The 19,227-nt window shown below is 35.8% G+C and overlaps 1 protein-coding gene across 2 annotated transcripts; it reads left to right on the top strand.

The window, feature by feature from the left end:
• The first annotated feature begins 4,726 nt into the window (after positions 1–4,726).
• On the top strand, positions 4,727–9,253 carry LOC132645079 (uncharacterized). Of its 2 annotated transcripts, none has more exons than XM_060361848.1 (13): positions 4,727–5,690; positions 5,786–5,999; positions 6,622–6,691; positions 6,877–7,076; positions 7,213–7,288; positions 7,405–7,482; positions 7,555–7,634; positions 7,733–7,859; positions 7,977–8,036; positions 8,134–8,184; positions 8,266–8,424; positions 8,664–8,796; positions 8,931–9,253. In XM_060361848.1, the coding sequence occupies exons 2-13, from the start codon at positions 5,845–5,847 to the stop codon at positions 9,050–9,052; spliced, it is 1,311 nt and encodes a 436-aa protein (XP_060217831.1). In that variant the 5' UTR covers positions 4,727–5,690; positions 5,786–5,844; the 3' UTR covers positions 9,053–9,253. The 2 variants fall into 2 exon arrangements, with proteins under 2 accessions (XP_060217831.1, XP_060217830.1); XM_060361847.1 differs by having other exon boundaries at positions 4,733–5,690; positions 8,886–9,253.
• The last annotated feature ends 9,974 nt before the right edge of the window (positions 9,254–19,227 follow it).

Here is a 19,227-nt window from a genome sequence, read left to right on the forward strand (position 1 = left end):
CAGAGTGTACAACTCGGGCAAAGTGCATTCCCTCCCAATGCACCTTCAGATGTGCAAGCTAATGTGATTCAATATGCTGGTATCTTTCAAAACAATCCTTGAGCATATTTTACTTATGCAAATTCTGGGTGTTGGATTCTAGATTCAGGAGCCTCAGAGCATATGTTCTATGATCCTGCTGTTTTCACTACCTTATCAGTTCTAAAAGTTCCTTTAACCATTAAATTACCTAACTTTTTCACTGTCAAGGTGACTCATGCAGGATCTGTTCCTCTTTTTCCTGACCTAGTGTTGAAGGATGTGCTATTTCTCCCCTCATTCAGAATAAACCTAATCTCAGTACATAAATTCTGTGTTCAATTCATATGTACTCTAACGTTCTCTCATACATGTTGTCTTTTACAGGGCCTTTCAATGAGGAAGCCTTTGGTTCTTGGTGAAGAAAGGAATGGGATCTACTTGCTCAATTCTTCTAATTCTGTTCAATCTTTTTTTCAAGAAAGTACTAGCACTAAGTCTAGCAAATCTATTTCAAGTTGTAATGTTCCTAGTAGTTGTTTTTCTGTTCCTATAAGAGGTAAGGATGATGTAAGACTTTGGCATCAAAGGCTAGGCCATATGCCCTTTACTACAATAAGAAATCTTAGTTTCAATTTACCTAATTCTTCTGATGATTGCATTTATGATGTTTGCCCTCTTGCAAGACAATCTAGATTGCCTTTTACACAGAGTTCCATTAAAACCAAGAAAATTTTTGAACTTATTCATATTGATACATGGGGACCCTATAAGCATCCTACCTATGATGGTTTTAAATACTTCTTAAATGTTGTGGATGATTTTAGCAGGGGTACTTGGACTTACTTGTTAACAACCAAGAGTAATGCTTTTCCCATGATCAAAAATTTTCTAGGCATGGTTGAGAGGCAGTTTAGTACGAAAGTAAAGTCTATTAGGTCAGACAATGCTCTAGAACTAGGTTCTGGTTCTATTTTATCTTCTTATTTTGCATCACAGGGGATTCAACATCAAACCTCTTGTACTGCCACCCCTCAACAAAATGGGATTGTTGAGAGGAAGCATAGACATCTTCTTGAGACATCTAGGGCCTTACTACATCAATCTAAAGTACATATTTCCTACTGCGGAGATTGTTTACTAACTGCTACTTTTTTAATTAATAGATTCCCTTCAAGTGTTCTTAAGGAAAAGTCACCTTATCACATTCTGTTTGGTCAAGCTCCTTCTTACACATATCTCAAGTGTTTTGGTTGCCTATGTTTTGCTTCCACTTTGGCACATAACAGACCCAAATTTGCACCTAGGGCAGTACCATGTGTTTTCTTAGGTTATCCTCCAGGAAATAGGGGTTACAAAGTAATGGATTTGAAAACCAAGAAATTGTTTATCTCCAGGGATGTACAATTTTATGAGCAGGTTTATCCTTTTGCTTCTAGTGTTCCTTCACCCCCTATATTTTCTACTCAACCACCAGTCCCTGAAGATATTTCACCCAATATTCTTCCTACTCAACCAAATATTGAAATTACAGACCAATCTGTTCCTAATGCACCTCTAGTTGAGCAAGCTTTGCCTATTGCTGATCAGGATGTTCCTATTCTTGATCCTTCTCCCATTCCTGCAGCAAGAAGAACACAGAGGACTACTCAAAGGCCTGCCTACTTTGATGACTATGTATGTGATTCTGTTTATCTTACAAATCTTACTGCTGCATGTTTCACCACTCCTATTCAACCACCAGTTTTTTCTTTTTCTGCTTTATCTGTCAATAACCAGAATGTGTTGAACTCTATTTCTACAATTCAAGAACCAAACAGTTTTGCCCATGCTATGATGCAACCCTGGTTGGCAAAAGGCAATGGAATCTGAGTTTCAGGCTTTGGAACAAAATAAGACTTGGGACATCACTGTCTTGCCTAGTGGAAAGAAGGCTTTACCTTGTAAGTGGGTATACAAGGTAAAACACAAATCTGATGGTACTATAGAGAGACTCAAAGCAAGACTTGTTGTAAGGGGGACATACAAAGGGAAGGCATAGACTTTAATGAAACTTATTCATCAGTTGTTAAAATGACAACAATTAGGTGTTTGCTTGTTGTTGCTACAAAGAAAAATTGGCCCATATCTCAGTTAGATGTCAATAATGCCTTCTTGCATGGGGATTTGCAAGAAGAAGTCTATATGAAGTTCCCTCCTGGAATGGAACTTTCCAGTCCTAATTTTTTGGTATGCAAGTTGAAGAAATCTTTATATGGTCTGAGGCAAGCCTCAAGATAGTGGTATGCTAGACTTAGGGCAGCTTTAAATTTTAAGGGTTTTGTTTCTTCCCTAAATGATTATTCACTATTTTTTAAACATCAAGGTGAGTCTATTTCCATAGTGGTAGTCTATGTGGATGACATATTGCTTACTGGAAATGATTCACTTGAGTTATCACATTTGAAAGAATTTTTACATAATGAATTTCAAATCAAGGATCTTGGGGAATTACACTATTTCTTGGGATTAGAAGTTATTCGGGAACCACAAGGATTGATGGTGAATCAAAGGAAATTTACCATGGAATTGCTTTCAGAATTCAATTGTGATCATTTGCCTACCGTCTCGTCTCCTTTAGATCCTACTCAAAGATTATCAGCTACAATAGGTGATTTGCTTAAGGATCCTCTCACATACAGACGACTCATAGGAAAGTTGAATTATTTAACACATACCAGACCGATCTGTCATTTGCTGTACAACATCTCTCCCAATTTATGCAGAATCCTCGATTACCACATTTTGATGTTGCTCTTCGCGTAGTACGATATCTTCGCACATCTCCTAGTCTTGGTCTATTCATGAATGCTTCTCCTTCTATGTCCATTCTCGCATTTTGTGATGCGGACTAGGCTACATGTCCTGACACCAGACGCTCTATAAGTGGTTATTTCATCAGTGTGGGAGGATCCCCTATTTCATGGAAATCAAACAAACAAGTATCAGTATCTCTATCTTCCGCAGAGGCGGAATACAGATCTATGCGAAGACTTGTTGCAGAACTTACCTGGTTGAATCGTCTTTTAGGAGATTTGTCGATGCCACCTCCTCTTCCCATTCCGATCCACTCCGACAGCCAAGCCGCTTTACACATAGCTCGGAATCCCCTTTTTCACGAGCGTACAAAGCATGTCGATCTTGACTACCACTTCGTACGGCAACAATTCATCGCTGGGCTGATTTCCCTGAATTTCGTGCCTTTTTCGTCTCAGATCGCTGACATTTTCACCAAATCTCTTTCACGGCCTTCTCATCATTCGATTCTTAGCAAGTTGGGTGTTTCTCCCCTACCCTCCAAATTAAGGGGGGTGTTGACATTATTGAACTCAATAATGTCGATAAACAAAGTGAAGAAGAAGAAATGGAGAAGTCAACTTCGGTATTTCCTAAGTCTATGAAGTAGCCATGTGTTGGATCATATAAGGAAATACTTGGACCAGATAAAGAAATACTTGGGCCAAATCATCACTCAAGCCCAACTCCCACAAACACAGACTATGTTGGTGTTGGCCCAATTGTCAAGCACGGCCCAGAAACAAATACAACTCAGCACACAGCTGTCCTACCATAATTAGCAACATGACAAATAAAAGTTTTGTACAGAGTTTGTTATTTTTTCTAACCAATAAGATTAGACCAAGTGTTTTAGGATATTCCCTATTTTTCTGTACATACAATACTTGTATAAATATGATACATCATCAATGAAGTAGAATACAAGGAAAATTTCTCAAATTCTGTATCTTTCTCTATTAGTTTTTTCAATTCGGCTGTAATTATTTTTTACTAGCTGTCAAATGTGTAACTTTCCCTATATTTTTTTCTTTAAAGGAATGATGAAAGCTTGAGCTTTGCATCTATTGCATGACATCACTGTATAGAACTAACAATGGTCTGGGCCATTGCAGATGAAGGCAGGGGGGCTCTATTTAAATCATTCCCTATCTTTTTTCTGTAAGAGGTCACCATCTCGATTACCCGTAAAGGGTGGTGGTTGAGATTTGAGACAATCAGATATTGTTAATCCAACTACCACTCAAGAATTCTCCCTCTTATTTATTCTATAAAATGTCCCAATATCTTCTTGCTTATAGGTTAAAAAATATAATATTTAAAAAAGAGAATAAGTTAAAAATTCACTAGATTATTAGTACTGTTTTGCGAGTTTCATATCTAAATTATTACTGTAATAGTTAAAAAAAAAAAAAACTGAACTATACCATGAACACATATTAAAATATCTCTAGAGGAATACGACATATTGTGTGAACATTACGCTCCAAGTACTCCTTCAAATAGTCTCAAGTGGCAGTATATGTGGATTTTTTGAGTGAATAGGTTAAAATCCCCTTAAACAATTACTTTGCGAGTTTCATACCTAAATTATTGGGTGTCCACAGAAACCCCCTGAATTATCATGAACTCATTGTGCCGGGTGGACTCATTTTTAAGACTTTTTTTCATTTCCCACACGCCTCTCGGCAAGTTGGGGGGAGGGATAATCTTAAGGGAGCTATAGTCTAGGGGATAATGTGAACATCCAACATATAAAACTCGCAAAATGATACTTTAGGGGGATTTTAACATATTCACACTATTAAACTTCTGCTTTATAGACGCCCCATAGACTTAGAGCAAATAAACTTCAGTTAATGAATATGCATTGGGGAGTTTTTTGTTTTTGGCTGATAACGACATTAGATCATGTCCACACAAGAGGGTACCCAAATACGTGATTTTTTATGTTTTGATAGAACTTTCTTTCTAAGCAATTTTTGTCAAACAAAAAATATATTGGCTTTAGAAGTACTCAATGCCCTTTTTTTTTTTTTTTCCTCAAATGACCTTTTTCTGTCACCGTAATCTAGATATTTTTAAGGAGTGGACGTTTTAAATTTACAGTTAGTAAGCAATTAAGATTGCGTTTCAGTTGCCAAACACCTGAGAATAATTTTTGCAGGAAGTTAGTTACGATAATTAGGACCTAATTTGACGTCTTGTTATTTGTTACGAAATGAGATACATGAAAACAATTTGTCTCTCACTGGAAAATACTCACAGAATTTTTTATGTTGTCTTGCCGGGGCACATCTCTACTATTTCACTTGGAGTTTGCATATTCCCTCTGACCAACATGGTTTCCAAGTAAATTTACAATTTACACATCATAGTTTAGTCAGATGAAATAAATCACCCATTTCTTTTGCTTTTTCACTGGAATTTAACCCTTTTGTTTATTCACAGTTAGGCCACGCCCTTGAGTTCGTAAAATAATATTTTTATTCATGATTGCATTTCTTGAATTAAAGTACTATATATATTTTTTAGAAAAACTTATCTTTGATAGAACAGAAGAAAAATCACTAAAACAAGAATTGGACTAAATGGCGCTCACGTTTGCATTCATTGGCTTCTTGTTTGTGATGGATCTTTGGCTGATGACTCTACAGGAAAACTTGAATCAGCAAGCAATAGTTGAAAATAGTTTTTAATTGGAGGTGTCACCATACTTTAATTATATATAATATCTTGCTTCTGATTGAGGAACCTGCAGTCCATGTCAAACAGATTTGATGTGTCGTTTATGTCAAAGAATTTCTGCATTTCATCAAACGGCAGAGAACTCCAAGGTTGTTAAACCAATTTTAGTGTCATTTAAGACTTGATTAATTTAGCATTTAATTACATTTCATAAGCTATATAGTTTGTGTTGTTATAAAAACAGGTCGCAGATTTTTTCAGTGAATTTGGGAATCTGAATTCTTGGAATATGCATATTCCATCATGACTGGTAGCACTATGGAAAATGATGAATCAAAGCCACTGGGAAGATGGTCTGTTTTAGCGTATGGTGTAGGTCATGTGCTTAATGACATAACATCCACCTATTGGTACACTTACCTCTTGCTCTATTTGACCAGTATTGGAATGCCTCCAAGGTTTGCACACTCCCTTTTGCATTTATTCAATTCATTAGATCTATCTTTCCTTTTATATCTTGTTTTATATTATATGAACATCTTGTTGCAGCTAGTTTAGGCAATTCTTTCTTTGTTTTGCTGTTACGTTCCTTTTTTTTCGTTTAACCATCTGGTGCTCAGAACCTACTGGTCCCAACTAATCCGAATTCACGCCTTAGAAAGCCCACGATTCCGTATTTTAGTGCTCCCTGCCGAGAGAATTTCATTCCTAGCTCAGACCTAAGACCTCTGGTTAAAGGAGGTGGAAAAACCCTTTACCATTCCACCGCATCCTTGGTGGTCTTTGTTTTGGTATTCCAAGATTTTATGGAAAAGCCAAAATAGAAAAGCCAAACTAAAAGGACTTCTTAAACCAGTATAAGATGGTTTTTTGCATAATCCTGCTACTACTTCTTTGTGACAAGGATACTACTGTGGATTGTGATGTACACCTAAAAGTTTGTTTCAGAGAAGTTTGGAAAGAGAAGTATTAGCTTAGAGCATCATTAGAAGATACTTGATTTCAGTGGCTTTAGCACACTAGTTTGAACTTCATTATGAGATTTGGTTGATTTAACTCTACTTTTGGTCTGTTTCACAGGCAAGTTGCAGCACTAGCAATTACAGGGCAATTCACAGATGCAACCATGACCATAATTGCTGGCGAACTGGTATATATCTTCATATCATTACCTAGTCATTCCACAATATCCATTTTTTTTTTTGTTACACTTGAAAAGCATGTAATGTAATGTCATTAGAAGTTTCTATACTAAATGTTTCACTTCAAGCTTTTGATATGCATGAGAAAATTTCCGATCATGAATTGCTTTGTTTTGCTTATATTTTTCAACAGATAGACAGATTTGGACATTTCAAAATATGGCATGCTGTGGGCTCTGTTCTTGTCTCTCTTGCTTTTTCTTCATTTTATTGGGGTGTTTGCGTTCCATGCAAAATTATAGGGATTGATACGCCTCTTGTGCAAATGATTGGATATTATATGTTTGATATACTCTTCAGTGGTGGATGGTCATGTACTCAAGTATCACATATGTAATCATCTTAACTCATCTATTCTCATGTGCAAGTGATTTTCATATCTTTCTTTCAAAATTAATAAAGTTTTGTGTTCATATTTTCTTGTACAGAATCATTCTATTATTTGGCTAAAATTATAAACGTGTTGTAGGGCAATGGTGAATGGCATTACCCTGGATCAAACAAGTAGAGTGGCATGCGTCAGCTGTCGCAATGCTTTTACAATGGTTGATATTCTGTTACATTATTCCGTGCATAACTTGTCTTACCTGCAAATTTGCTGTAATACTAAACAAACTAACCTTTTTCCTCGTCTGTTATTGTGAACCAATATTTGGGGAAGGTTGCAAGCCTAATCGTATATGGAATTGGATTTTTCATTTTCAATTCATCCGTCAAACAAGTTGAAATCAAGGAGCAGGTACATCAAGTTCTCTTTTATGTATGCATGAGCACGTGCTTTGTGTTGTACTTAACCATTTTACGTTTGCAGTACCACTTGTTGGCAACTATCACAGGTTTGATCGGATGCTGCTTTGTAATTATATTTCATCTTGGAACTAAAGAGCCTAGGTTTGTTACCTTCTCAGTTTAATGAGGAAACAAACTACCAGATTTAATGTGTATTTGGATCTGGTTTCAGATACTGCTGCATAACATATCTTGTGCAGGGTGAAACAAGTATCTCACAAGACAATTCAACGTGGTCCTTCTTGGAAGCGATGGTTGAAAAATGGCCTGTATTATAGAGTAGCTAGCATTTACGTGTTAACTAGAGTTGTAACGAATATATCACAGGTAACTATAATTTTCTGCTCAGCTTCTTTAAGTTATATGTTGTCGATCACTCAATATGCAGTAGTACATTCATCCGATTGTCTATTCTAAGTTTCCGTTTTGTCTTTGTTATCTCAGGTGTTTCTTGCTCTCTATGTAATTAATGATCTACACATGAGCCAATCTTCCAAGGCTTTGGTATATATGATTTGCTATTGAGTTAAATAAAATGAACAAATCTTATAGTATCTTCCAACTAAATAATGCTAACTGGACTAAATCATTATGTAAATAGGTTCCTGCCATCATCTATTTGTGCAGCTTCATTACATCTGTCATGCTCCAGGTTCTCGTTCTCTCTCGACTATGGGATTGTTCATTTTTTTTTTTTTTTAAACATATTCTGAATTATTTCAGTTGCATGTAGGAGCTCGAATGGAGCAGTTACAGGTTGAAGGCCATCTTTTCAGTTGGAGGCCTCCTTTGGCTATTTTGTGGTGCAGCAGTACTCTCCCTACCGATGAACATGAACGTTTTTATGTACATCTTATCTGTGGTTATTGGAATCGCCAATGCCTTCATGATGGTAAGCCATTTTGACCTCAATTAATCTACTGTGACGTATAAATTTCACCTTCCTACATCTTGATAGGCTATTGGTATGTTCAGCAATCTAAACTTCGTCGTATTGCTAATCTTGAACATCGAGTTAAGGCATCCAAGAAAGTGTACTCAGGCTCCTAAATCTAGAAATTTAGAGCTGGAAAACTGTTCCAATTTGATAACCAAAATCACGTGTGCTCCTATTTCCCTTGTGATTAACAGGTAACTTCAGTAGGGATGGAAAGTGAGCTAGTTGATAAAGAAGTTGAGGGATCTGCTTTCGTTTATGGATCATTAGGCTTTGTGGAGAAAGTATTGTGCGGGATAATGCTGTACATTCTAGAGTCATACGAGAGTAAGCTATCTCTTTCCTTCTCTTTTTAATGCCTGCATGTCGTAAATGAAATTTAAATCTTTGACATGAAAGTGTTCACCCTTATGCAGGTGTAACACCGGCATCATGTGACCCAGCATATCCTTGTTTCACAGTTACGCGATTTTCATTGGGATTCATTCCTGGAGTTGCTGCACTAGCTGGAGTCATAGTTACATGCTTTACAAAGTTTAGAACTTCACATCCAGAGCCCTTGGCAGAACCCTTGTTGGCATAGCTTTCAAGAACGATTGAAATTAATGTACTTTTAAAGTTGCATATTTGAGATTGAGACGTGGTTGATTGGTTGAAACTGCAAAACACACGTCCAGTATAGTGATAAGCCAGAAGCTCTATTGCTCTATACATCAGTTTATGCAAATTCTTGATGTGGTCAATTATATATTATAAGCTCAAGTTTGAGCAATGTTGCACATTATTTAGATAGAAACTCACGTTTGAGGGTAACAGATTGAGCCCTGTACCTATCTTTGGGGAATCAAACTTTTAAAAATTAAATAGAGTTTTTGTCTTCAATTTTCCCTCTTTTTCGTACATTAAGTAAATGAGGAAAAGTAAGTTTTCATGTGAAGCAAATGGGTAACCAAGCATGAATGGAAAAGACAAAGCCTTAAGGTTGAGACATTCACCAACTAGAATACCTCAACATGGACCTAAATCAGACAATATGTCACAGGTGAAAAAAGATATGGCTCCAGGCGCCTCCAGCCTGTTAGACGCTAGTTTTTTTTTTTTTTTTGAAAAAGGACCATGTCCATGCAACTAAGTTGTCTAAAATTTCTTGTTTGGGATTTTTGAGAAGAAAATGTCCCTAGTGTTTTTTCTTGAAGTTAGCTCCCATGCATTTGAACTTTGGTAAAAACTTACCAACATTGAGTGTTTATACCAAATCAATTAATGTATGACACATGTTGAAATATACACAACTATCACTTAACCATGGTTAGTTAATGTATATTTTCACTTCATACATCACTTAACTATAGTAAATCGCATTGGTTTGTTGTAAGCATTCCGGTGCGGGTAAATCTTAGAAAATTGTGCATGGAGATTTAAGAAGTCAGACTTCACGAGATCCTTGAATCTTAAGCTGTTTTGTCGCTTCTTGTCCTCTGTATATGCAGTCTGTATTCCTGGATAGAAAAAAAATATGGCACTGAAAACTTGGACTTTACATCATGGACAGATTGAGCTTTCCATGAGATTACTGTATGGGACTAGCACAACGGTGTGGATCATAATTGCTATGGAGATGCGTGCAAATGTACAATGGGCCTCTAGTTTATAATTGCTTAAATCTTGATTCGGGTTTATTCAAATAATTTTTTTATTGACTAAGGGAGCAGTGACAGAGTGGTAGATTATCGCCCACTGCCATTGAATTGACCATATGTTGGTATCAAGAATCAAATTAGACTTATCTCAATTAAAAATCACTTATTTTATATTTCTTGAACTTTAATGTTTGTTTCCTCCCAAATACACCTAATGTTTGTGTGGCCGTAAGATTTTTGAAATTTGTAATCTTAAACATGTCATATATGATATCTGTGTGGTTACTAAAAGCTTGTCATTACGGATAAAAATAAAATTTTCAAATTAAATCATTTTCAACTTTAAAGAAAAACATTCTTTTTAAATGGAGTAACAAGAGAATAATGATATGCTTTCTGGAACAGAAGCCAGGGAGTATTAGATAGGGATGCATGCCAGAGAAAAAGAAAAAGAAATACTTCCAGAATCCAGGAGTGTCTGAAATTTGGAATACATCTCCACTATGTATAAGAAAGCTCTCAAAAATACAAATAGCAAAAACAAATAAACTTGAACAGTTATACAAGATTATTTCGTCATCAAAGGCAAAAATCAAAGGGGATCGAAGGAGTTGTTTCACATCTGATCACTCTACTTTTATTTTAGTGTACTAAATTACGAAACTATTTTTTACAAGAAAAAATTTATTCGATTTTGCCTAATTATACTAGAAACTATTAAACTATTTTGTGTCACAAAAAAATAACTAAACTTTGCCTAAGTATCGTAGGAAAAGGATGGAAATTTAAATATAATCTTAGAAAGTTATTTGTTGATTGATGACTTGATCGCCATTAATTCCAGGACTGATCAGTTGGGGGCAATAAGGATGATGGTCCAGTTTCAAAGGTTGTCAAAACTAAAAAAGATGACTCATTAAATGGAAGCCATTCAATCAATTGTCATTTTCTTTTACAAATTGTGCTTAGGAATCTTCATTTTCTTGAAAGCTGTCTCAGCGCTTGCTTTATGATGTTACTATCTTTGTTTGCCCGGTTTGTCATTTCTGGAATTAATGTCCGGAAGCAATTAGGAAGGATGGGCAGAATATCTTCTCTTTAAGACAACATTTTGAATTTGTAACTGTTAAATATCGATCAGTTACTCCTTTAGCTAAAATTGTAATCAACTTTAAGTTAATGACACTCATCCTTGATCATTTATATTACTAGTGAAATTGTTCGCGCGAATATTATACAATAATAAATTTATAAAATGACAATTTTAAAACTTATGGTCCTGAAATAGCTCATGCAATAAAATACCCAATAGACATTATATATCAATCTCGCTTGAAAAATCTACACTTCATCCCTTGTATTCGCAAGATAAAAGTACATCTTCCATAAAAGTGAAAGCTGGAAATAGTTAAGTTATATCTGATCTTTAGGCCACCGCCTTTCATAGGAAAATAAAATCATATGGCCTATATTAATATTGACAATTAGAATAAAAAAGACAATAAGAAATTTTCTATAGATTTTCAAGCCTCAATAACATGACTATACATATGGCACTATTACTAATGTTACAATTTGAAAGATCAAGTGATTCACCATTACCAAAAAATTGTAATGAAACACGTCTTCTCTATCTAATTTAGATACCAAATATACAAAAAATATTGCAATGAATCCTAAAAATAAAAGAAAATCTCGTCTAAACTGTTGCAATTATTTTTAAAATTGATACGGGAACGTAACACACTAATGCCTCATGCACCTTTAAACTCTGATGTTTTAACCGGTAATTAGCTCCTATATAACTTGATCACCAATTTACTTAGCTTCTCGTAACAAAATAATATGGCATAACATCTTTAAAAAAAATTGAGTACTTCCATTCCAACAAATACACTACAAGCACAGAACAATTCAATTAATTTGATTGTGAAAGCCATTTTTAAAGCACTATGGTAAACTATATAATAATGCACAAATCTGAACCTCATTATTAGCTAGTGTCCAAAATATGTATAATACGTGCATATACACTACTTCTCGTTAACTTGTTCTTGATACAAATCAACACCACTACTTTCTCGATTCTTCAAAGGGGACCTGTCCGTATTTAAATTAGAGGAAAAAATGATTTATCATTTTTTCAAACTACAATCACGAGAACAATTGGTGTAGAATCGGTATCCATAAACTCGATCAGCTCCCTTCAAGTTCTAAATTATTGCACTTACAATCCAAAGAAAAGTAACATTAAACTATATACAGGTAAAATTCTATCATATAAAATGAAAAAAGTAATTCCCAAAGTAATTATTTCAAATTTCCTGTGACATCTTCTTAATTAACTTCCTTTATGTTGTCACATTTTAAAATTAGATTCACTTTAATAGTAATCAATTCAAATAAGGGAGAAATGTAGTGTATCAAATCATGTTAACACAATATCTAGATTCAGTTAGCTCAATGCAACAAATTCAGAAGTCGATGAAAATTTTCAAGTAAGTGAGAAATAATACCAGATACCTACATCTTTTCCGGACAAAGAAAAGGTATGATCAATAAGCACCAAAGTATTTCGTAAAGAAATGACTCACCCTAAATTACCAGAGTAGGATGAAAATTTCAGTAGCAGCGCAGTATGATGCCAAAAAAAAATAAATCACATGATCGGTTTCCTATATCTGGTGCAGAGAGGAGGTGCAAAAGAAAAAAAACAGAACACACGTTTGTAGTAGAACATAGAAAACAATAAAGAATTTAAATTTAACTCATGATGTCCCTTTTAGATTGGATGCCAACATATGAATCCCGTGTATTCATTTAGCAATCTTGACGAACCGATAAAAGATGTAGCATAAAATATATAACAGAATGATATTTGTAAAGTACTCTTGCAAGCAAATAGATAAATTATACTCACATTCGAAGTTTACCATGCAATGAATAGTAATGGTAGCCATGACTCACTTGAACGTATTGGAAGCTTATTATGTTCTAGTATTTGAATAAGAAAATCTGGTGAATGATGGAGTTTGTAGGGATTCTTTTATATATCCTCCATTAAAATGGGATATGGAAGGTTGTTTCATTCCATTAATGTGTAATATGAAAAGGTTAGCCAAAAATTTGACAAATTCATAACCGCACCCACTTATTAGATTAGAAGCAATGTCACGTAAGTTACGACTATTTCTTATATATGAGAATTAAATAGGAAAGATAGCTGTGAGGACTCATTTAAAAACAAATGTGACTGTTTCATTTTTCTTTACAACTTTTCGCTGCCTTCATAATTTTCATTGCCTTTCTTTATTGCAATGAGTAGTAATGGTAGTCATTTATTTTTTAAATATGAGAATTAGTTAGGAAAGATAAAAAGGAGACTTCCACATTGTGAGTTGTGACTACTCGTTGATTAACAATTGTGTCTGTTCATTTTCCTTTACAACTTCATTTGCCTTCATAATTTTTCATTGTCTTTCTTTATTACAATAAAGACTAAAGAATGGGGAAAAGTAAAAAAAAAAAAGAGAAAAAAGGTAAATAGAAATAGTGGTCATAGAGAGGTGTTACACCTTGTCTATGTCTAGCTTTATATTATATATAGATATAGATATAGATATAGATTATTTTAGTTAAATTTCAATTTCCCTCTTTCCCACCAAGTAGGCGTTTGGCAATCAATTTTGAAATCATGGTTTCAAACCAGCGTTTGGCCATCAATTTTGAGTTGTGGTTTGAAATCTGGTTTGAAACCATGGTTTGAACCCAAATCATTCAAAAAAGCATGGTTTGGATTTTAAACCATGGTTTCAACTTTTTTAAATACAAAATTTGATCCATAATTTAATGTTTTGTAACAAAAAAAAAAAACATAAGTTGGTAAATCTTTTTAACAATTATCCCATCAATCATTTACCAATCTCATTAACTTCCACCAACCTTTATTTATGTCTACCAACCTTTAATTTATGTGGGAAGATTATATTAAATAGTAGTTACATTACTATTCATGTTAAATTTTCGATTCTATTGAAGTAAAGTTTGATTAATTGATGTTGCATTTTTTAGAAAAGTCTTCTAGTAGTGTACTAATTTTGTTATAAACTATGATTTGCCCATTTGGTGAGATTGTATAAGAATTGAGAATGTTTTGATAGTTTTCACAATTTGTGGGGTTTTTATGTCTATAAGAGAAAATACAACTTAAAATATTCAAATTGTATGTCCAAACATGATTTGAAACCAGGTTTCAAACCATGTCCAAACGGGGCTCAAGATATTTCATTTTTACAGAATTGTTTGAACCACTTCTTCTTCTTATATTCTACCAACCAATAAGGGAGACTTATATTGTCGTGATGAGCGCAAAACACAGTATAATTTAAACGTTTTACTAGTCAAAGATAGTATAGTATTTAGATCGTCTGCGCAGGGAGTGGTACAAACAATTACTCAAATAAAACTTGCTTAGTATTATTCAGGTGATCAAAACTTGATTTTGTTGTGGTTATAGTCCACGATTATCGACTACAAATGTAATTAAAGACAATTGATAATGAAAGAAAAGGTTACTATTAATATGAGAAGTAAGGGTAGTAGACAAGATAGATGCAAGATTTTAGCGATTAACTCCGATTCGTTTTATCATTATGTTCTAGATTTATTGAGTCTTTCAAATTCAACAAATAATTAGTTTACTCAAGAATCTAATAAACATCTTCCGATTGTTTATTCAGATTTCACAAATTAAACTAATGCAAGCCCCGAGAATGTTCAAAAACTATGGATAGAAATAGATCTTCGGACGACTTCTCGCGAATATCGTCAGCTCATAACCCAAGATAAATTATTCAAGAGTCTCTTCCGATTATTCAATAAAGTCATTCAATCATGAGCTAAATCAGATTTATATTAAGATAATTCATACATCTCTTACTCTTCCGATTAAAGCATCCAAGAATATCTCAATAATGAAATAAAACTACTATCCATGAGTTCAAGACTAATAAAAAGCCATGTGAACGTATGCAAGAAATATTAAGGGTTTAGTCTTAAGGAAAACGTCTCTTGAATATTTTCTTCTCTTGGTTCAACCAATACATCAAGAAGCTCTTTCGACTACTTAGAAGAATCAACAATTAAAACCAAACAAATAATGCAGAGATATTCACCAAACTATTCCTCTTTCAATTAAATAAAGGGGCAAAGGTGCAAATATACCCCTCAACTTTGTGATTTATAGCAAATATACCCTCCGTTAAAAAGTGGTGTATATATTCCCTTGGCACTTTGAATCCTGGCGGCAAATCAACATTCGGAAGCATGCACAAACTTTCATATCTTAAACTTTGGACATTTCTCGCCCGCATCTCTTCTTCGATAATTCTCCTTAAATTGTGAAGATCTCTATTCGAGTTATTCTGATTGATTGTATTCATTTCATTCCTCAATCTCTTGTGTGGGTATACCGCTAGCTGATTTTGCTGGTTTTCTGTGAAGGGCGCTGCAAGTGCAGGCTTTTGGACATTAGGTATCAATGTGACTCGCAAAGCTTCTGGTTTAATAGAGTATCTTGGCGGTATGTTGGTAGGAGATGGGTGAGGAGAGATAGTGAAGGAAATGTTTCGGGTAGAGCTGGAAGCTGAACTTGTGTTAGGAAGAAGGCTGAGGGTATTTCCCAAATTGACCAATACGCTTTTTTGTACTACATTCTTCTCGCTATCCTCATTTTGCGCTTGCACCAACCCCACACCGGTGTTGAATGACTCAAATCTTTTTGCCATTGTATCTCGTCCTTAATGCAGATTCGCAGCCAAAACAATGTTCAATGCCAGATAACCCGTAAAAGAGGGACACAAGAAGCTCTAGAATTTGTAGTCTGACGGTATCGTGACAGGCTGAATTGATGGCACGTAATCCTGATTTGATTCGTCTTTAATCTCGTCAACCTTCAAAAACAGGTGTATAAAGTTATAGAATTATTTTGATAAGAAAAAATAAATTAAAAGATAAGGCTGAAAGCAAAGCCGCATGGCTTTTTAAGGCGAGGCCACAATGGCCATGATTGATAGACTTGATTGTTGATCTCGCGATTTTAAGTTCCTGCATCCAAAGAAAAATTCTCAGTTTGGGAGGGGGAAATTTGATTCGTATTGACTCGAAGCTTGACTTTGTTGGCGCCCCATTCATCCTGTTTGTTTGGATCTTGCGGCCTCCATTTAAAGCCTCGGTAGATGAACAGTAGTGAAACAATTGAAAGAAAGTCTTCCATTTGAAAAATATATACGTAAGTGCATGTATGTAAGGAAAGATATATATGAAAATATATGTATACAAGTTGTAAGATATTCCTGCTAACTTTCGATTGCGACACTTCCGAGAACTTTGAAAGGTCATTTGTGTGTACTATTCTTGTCTAGTAGCCTTAATAGTGTCGATGTCCAACTTTTCTCTTGTCTAATCTTCTAAAATATGCCCCAGTTTTGATTCTGAAGGGTACACTAAACCTATGCTATGTTGTGACCGAACCTTGTATAGGTTGCCTACGTATCCACCAAGGAATCAGGTCTGAACGTAGTTCGTGACGCACAAGATATTTTGGATTTTTGTTATAAAGCAACCGAACCCTATGTGGGCTGCCTACGTATCCCACCATGGGAATCAGGTCAGCGTAGTTCGGACGCGTGTGAATGGCAAAAATTCTAACCTAGTATGACCGAGTCCCTATGTGGGCTGCCTACGTATCCACCGAGGAATCAGGTCAAGCGTAGTTCGCAACTAAAGGAAAGGTTGCAAACTAGGTTGTCTAACCTAATGTCGTACTTTGATTTCTTCTTGAATTGCTAGCTTTTAGGCTTATGTTGTCACCTATCGGCTATTTCAATTTCTCGAGTGGAATCTTGTCTTGTCCCCTAGTTTCTTTGTTACTCTCTCAGGATTTGTCTATTCGTTCATGTCACAATCGTAGAGTTGGAAGATTTGATAAGTAAAGTAGAAAATAGATGATTAAGGAAAATCCGAAATGCATTCATAGTTTTGCAATTCAAGCCTCCACAAGGTGAAGCAAAACAAACAAAATTTTGGGAACGGTTCAAGCATCAATAAAAGAAAACAAGTTCACTACATGTTCATGCCACCAAGGCTCCTGGCGAATCAGGGACGGAGTACAAGTCCAGTTCTTTAGAGTCTCTCCTGGTTCTGTACCCTGGATGGTTGGTGTCTCAGTAGTTGTTGCAGCCATCTTCACTGGCACTTGTTTTCGGATCATCCCCACAGGCGCAACGGACGTTGATGACACGCCTCTCTTCATCTTTTCCGATTGGCGTAACAACCTCCTTCTGATTCTTAGCTTTTCGATAATTATCATGTTCACGTTGGCGTTTTCGTGAGTAGGAAAAGGGATGGCGATCCATATCGGGTCGAGCTCCAGTGAGCTGGATTGTTCCTTCCTTAATCAAGGCTTCGATTTTGCTTTTGAAGCCATAACAATCCTCAGTGGCATGTCCAGGAACTCCAGAATGATATGCGCAATGCTTGGAACTATCAAACCATTTTGGGATAGGATTGAGAATTTTCCCTTCAATAGGTTGTACCACGCCTGCCGCTTTCAGTCTTTCAAATAGCTGACACAAAGGTTCAGCGAACTGAGTGTAATTACGGGTGTTTTTTATGACAGGGTTTGGACGGGCTCTATGTGTGGTATGTGGTCGATTTCGGTGGGTGGAAATTTGGGCAAATTGGTATGGACGTAAGTTTTGATATTGAGGTGCTCGGGGTTGGTAGTAATTTGGTTGAGTACTATAGACAGGGTAAGGGAATAGTGGAGCTTGGTAGGGTTCAACGTAATGGTAAGGGTAGAAAGGTTGTTGTGGATGGCCAAAGTATGTAAGGACTTGGTTTGGTGGGTTTAGAGGAGTAATTGTAGGTGGTGGGTTAGTGTTGGTGGGTAAAGCAATGTAAGGAGTATTACCTAGTGATTGATTTGGTGGGTTGGCGGGTGGTGGATCAGGAGCGGCATAGGTAGTGTAGATGGGTGATTGATTCTGTGGAGGGGTGTAGATGGGCGATGGATTTGGTGGATTTGCGGAGGTGATTGGAGGTAAGTTGTTGGTAGGTGCATTGTTTTGTGGAGGAAAATGTTCTGGAACTAAAGGTTCAAGTGATGGAAAATGAGGCGGGTTTGGTGCGACACTCCTAGGTTCAGGGGGTGGACTTTGGAGTGTAATGGATAAGTTGGTCATGTTTCTAACCCGATTTAGCTCTCCACGTAGATCCTCAATCTCTTGAGTCAGGCGGGCGATATATTCATCCCGTTGAATAGTAGTTCCATGTTCAGAAATCTCGGGGGGGTCATTAGAAACCATGATGCTTGCCGGGCTAGTTGAAATAGATGCGGCTGGATCAGACGTAATATTTGCTTTTCCTTGAACAAACCAGCTGCGTTGAGGTAACGATGATGTCTTTGACCTTGTGATGTAAGGATGGTCGGCCATTGAGTGTCAACACGAATCAACTCTTTTTGGGAATAAGATAAAAGAAACATAAAGTATAAATGATGTTAGTCTCGTGAACATATCTAGGTAGAGTCATGATCATGTAAAGTCAAGTAAGACATGTAGCAAATAATTCATCAAATAAAGTCAAACAAGTATATCAAACAATAACGCGTCCTAATATGCATGTGACCTCTTTGTGCCAGAGGTAGGCCTATCGTCGTTTGAAGGGTAAAGTGTGCCATAATATGTCATCTTGTTGCTTTGATTAATTAAACGGATTCTATTTCCCCAAAATAAAGTACTATTAACACATTAAATGAATACAACATGAAGTGTTTCCTAATCTGAGTAAAGTAAATATAGCTTCCTATGTCTAACTTCTAGCTCCGTTTTTGATGTCCTTGATCTTCGTCATTTGTTGTACTCCAATGCAAATCCAAACCTGTCATAGAAACGTTAGTCATCCCCTCTTTCCTAAAGTTTAATTAATTAGAGCAAATAGTCGATATTTAGGCACAGTCATCCTTCAAACATGCATATAAAGTATGATTGGTGTCACTTGGGGTCGTGAACCCGTTTGGACGTTTGGACAAAGTCATCTAATGGGCTTAATACACCAA

This window comes from Lycium barbarum, chromosome 6 (assembly GCF_019175385.1).
Source record: "Lycium barbarum isolate Lr01 chromosome 6, ASM1917538v2, whole genome shotgun sequence".
Lineage (NCBI taxonomy): Eukaryota > Viridiplantae > Streptophyta > Magnoliopsida > Solanales > Solanaceae > Lycium > Lycium barbarum.

Excerpts from the sequence above, each read along its gene's own strand:
- LOC132645079 (XM_060361847.1), top strand. The coding sequence starts at position 5,845 with ATGACTGGTAGCACTATGGAAAATGATGAATCAAAGCCACTGGGAAGA. Across the intron at positions 6,692-6,876 it reads CCATAATTGCTGGCGAACTG|ATAGACAGATTTGGACATTT; the intron begins GTATATATCTTC and ends ATTTTTCAACAG. Across the intron at positions 7,077-7,212 it reads TGTACTCAAGTATCACATAT|GGCAATGGTGAATGGCATTA; the intron begins GTAATCATCTTA and ends AACGTGTTGTAG.